Source organism: Heterodontus francisci, chromosome 29 (genome assembly GCF_036365525.1).
Source record: "Heterodontus francisci isolate sHetFra1 chromosome 29, sHetFra1.hap1, whole genome shotgun sequence".
Classification (NCBI taxonomy): Eukaryota; Metazoa; Chordata; class Chondrichthyes; order Heterodontiformes; family Heterodontidae; genus Heterodontus; species Heterodontus francisci.
The window spans coordinates 47,461,323-47,465,001 of NC_090399.1; the positions used below are offsets into that span (position 1 = coordinate 47,461,323).

The window sequence follows — 3,679 nt, forward strand, 5'->3', positions numbered from 1 at the left end:
CCCACAGCGCCTCATGGATGCCCAGTTTTGCATTTCTAAATCTGTTCGAAATCTATCCCATTTAGCACGGTGGTAGTGCCACACAACACAAAGGAGGGTATCCCCAATGTGAAGGCGGGACTTCGTCTCGACAAGAACTGGTCACTCCTACCAATACTCTCATGGACAGATGCATCTACGGCAGGCACATTGATGAAGACGAGGTCAAGTATGTTTTCCCCACTTGTTGGTTCCCTCATCACCTTTCGCATACTCAGTCTAGCAGATATGTCCTTTAGGACTCAGCCAGTAGTGGTTCTACCGAACCACTCTTGGTGATGGACATTGAAGTCCGCCACCCAGAGTATATTTTGTGCCCTTGCCACCCTCCAAGTGGTGTTCAACATGGTGGAGTACTGACTCATCAGCTGAAGGAGGGCAGTAGGTTTCCTTGCCCATGTTTGACCTGATGCCATGGGACTTCTTTGGGGCCAGAGTCGATGTTGAGAACTCCCAGGGCAACTCCCTCCCGTATACCACTGTGCTGCCACCTCTGCTAGGTCTGTTCTGCCAGTGAGACAGGACATACGTGGGGATGGTAGCGTCTGGGACATCGTCTGTCAGGTATGATTCCGTGAATATGACTATGTCAGGCTGCTGCCTGACTAGTCTGTGGGACTGCTGTCCCAATTTTGGCACAAGCCCCCAGCTGTTAGTAAGTAGAACTTGGCAGGGTTGACATAGCAGTGTTTCCCGTTGTCATTTCCGGTGCCTAGGTCGATGCCAGGTGGTCCGTCCGGTTTCATTCCATTTTTATTGACTTCGTAGCAGTTAGATACAACTGAGTGGCTTGCTAGGGGGCATGTAAGAGTCAACCACATTGCTGTGGGTCTGGAGACACAAGTCGGCCAGACTGGGCAAGGACAGCAGATTTCCTTCCCTAAAGGGCAACAAGCGACAATGGTTTCATGGCCATCGTTAGATTATCTTTTTAATTCCAGATTTCTTAATTCAAATTCCACCTTCTGCTGTGGTAGGATTCGAACCCATGTCCCCAGAATAATTCCCTGGGTCTCAGGGTTACTAGTCCAGTGACAATACCACAACGCCACCTGCACCGAGAACTCGCGTATGGTTCCACAAACGCCCTACACAACTTCAACACGACTTGCTCCTGTTGCACTCCAACCCTCTTCCAATAAAGGCCATCATACCATTTGCCTTCCTAATTGCTTACTGTACTTCGATGTTAATTTTCTGTGTTCCTTGCACGAGAGAACCTAAACCCCTATAAACACGAACAATTAATAGTTTCTAGCCATTTAAAAATAGTCAAAGTTTTCTCTTTAGCCGATCAAAGTGGACAACCTCCAATTTCTCCACATTATAATACACCCGCCACCTTCTCACATACTCTATTTTCCTATGCAGACCCTTTGTGTCTTCCTCACAGTTTATTTTCCCACCGAGCTTTGTACCGTCAAGGAACTTGGATATATTACACACTATCTCTTCATCTGAGTTATGAATATGGATTGTAAATATTTGATGCCCTGAGTTTTGCTCCTTCTGACATGCAATGATTAATAACCTGCTCAATTGAAAATGATCCATTTAATCCTCCGCTCTGTTTTCTGTCCTGTAACCAATCCTCTGTCCATGCTAATACATTACCCCGCATCCTACCATCCCCAGCCCCCACCACCACTCCCAAATCGTCACCCCGTGTCTAGTTCAAAATCATTCCGAAAGAAATGTGCCTATTTGGAATTCCTAAGCCCATCTGATAGACTGGGAGAAAGATTTGACTGATTAAATAAAAATGCAATTTCATTCAAAGATCTGTCGACTGATCATCCCTCAGAGTAAGGAGAGTGTGTGATTTCGTTACGTCTTTTTTTGCAGCTGGTTTGGTGACAATCATCATTTTCTCCCGTGGAATGTGCGGTCTCTCCAAATGCATCACCTGTTACTTGGTGGCCATGGCAGCGGCTGATCTAATGGTTCTGATATTTGAAGTAATTCTCTATGAGATTAAAGACGCTTACTTCCCATATTCATTCCTGAACTATACTCCCATTTGTAGTCTTAATCTGACCTTGCTCTTTCTTTCGATTGATTGCTCTGTCTGGCTAACTGTTGCTTTCACCTTTGATCGATTTCTCTCTATTTGTCACCAAACTTTACGAACAAAATATTGCACTGAGAAAACAGCGACTGTGGTGATAACAGTGGTGTGTTTCATAAGCAGTTTAGAAAATGTTCCAATCTTCTTTATATATGAACCTTGGGAAATAATTGACAATGTACCATGGTCCTGCTATGTAAAATCAAGCTTCTACACCTTACCCATCTGGGAAGCATATTTGTGTTTCGACATCATTTTCTCCCCACTTGCTCCACTTGTGTTGATCATGTTGCTCAATGCCCTGACCATCAGGCATATTATACAGGCAAATAGAGTGAGGAGCGGACTCAGAGGAAACAGCAATTTTGGGAATCACACTGATCCAGAGATGGAGAACCGAAGGAAATCTATAATTTTACTGCTCGCTATATCTGGCAATCTTATACTGTTATGGATGGTAGTGTTTATATGTGCCATATTTGTGCTATTTTCAGATATTCGAATGTTACAAACAAATTACAACAACTCTTTCCCCATTGCAGAACAATCTGGGTATATGCTAAGGTGTTTAAGTTCTTGCACAAACACATTTATTTACGCAGTGTCCCAGAGCAAATTCAGAGACGAATTGAAGAATATGATTAAGCGTCCCCTGCGTTTCATTACAAATTTACTCAAATAATTTAAATGGCTTTACAGCATGAAAATGAAATTGCATCCATCCGAATCGAACTGAAGTTTTTCAGCTGACAATCAGCAGAATTCCCATCTTGTCTTCGTATTACACACATGTACTGAGTAAATATACTGTACAGAAACAGACCTGTTTTCCAAAGCAGTCCATGTCGGCTTTTATGTTCCACTGGAGCCATTGATATCATATTGTACACAATCAAAGATGTTTGGGGTATGATTAACTTTTTCCTGATATTGTAAGACAGATACATTAACAACATCTTGCTCTATACACCAACTTTAACGTAGTAAAACTCCTCAAGGAGATTCACAAGAGTGTTAACAAACAAAATTTGACACTGAGAAATATAAGGAGATGTTAGGGCAGATGATCAAAATCTTGGCCAAAGAGGTAGGTTTTAACGATCGCCTCAAAAGAGGAAAGAGAGGTAGAGAAATGGGGAGGTTCAGCGAGGGGCGTCAAGAGCTTAGACCCCTAGCAGAAGCTGCAGTCATTAATGTCGGGAATGCCCAAGAGGCAGAATTGGATGAACGCAGAGATCTCAGAGTGTTGTAGGGCTGGAGGAGATTACAGAGATAGAGAAGGTGAAGCAATGTCGGAAGGGGAAAACAAGGATGATAATTTTAAAGTTGAGGCATTGTTTCACCTGAAGCCTCGCAATATTAGATCAAAGCAAAGACATAACGATTTTGAGATGCAATATAAAATAAATTAAACAGACATATATGTTGATTAACACTGATATAAAACCAACATCAGTTTCTGGAATATATTCCTCACCCCATACTCTCGTAAGTAACATGTTGAAACATCGAGGTATCGCTTTCAATGGATTAATCATGTAAATTATCCATGGGTGTTATATTCTTTCAGTG

The 3,679-nt window shown here is 42.5% G+C and overlaps 1 protein-coding gene across 1 annotated transcript; it reads left to right on the forward strand.

Moving 5' to 3' along the window:
* The first annotated feature begins 574 nt into the window (after positions 1-574).
* Positions 575-2,789, forward strand: LOC137345821 (probable G-protein coupled receptor 139). The gene is made up of 2 exons (XM_068009070.1): positions 575-698; positions 1,885-2,789. The coding sequence occupies exons 1-2, from the start codon at positions 575-577 to the stop codon at positions 2,787-2,789; spliced, it is 1,029 nt and encodes a 342-aa protein (XP_067865171.1).
* The last annotated feature ends 890 nt before the right edge of the window (positions 2,790-3,679 follow it).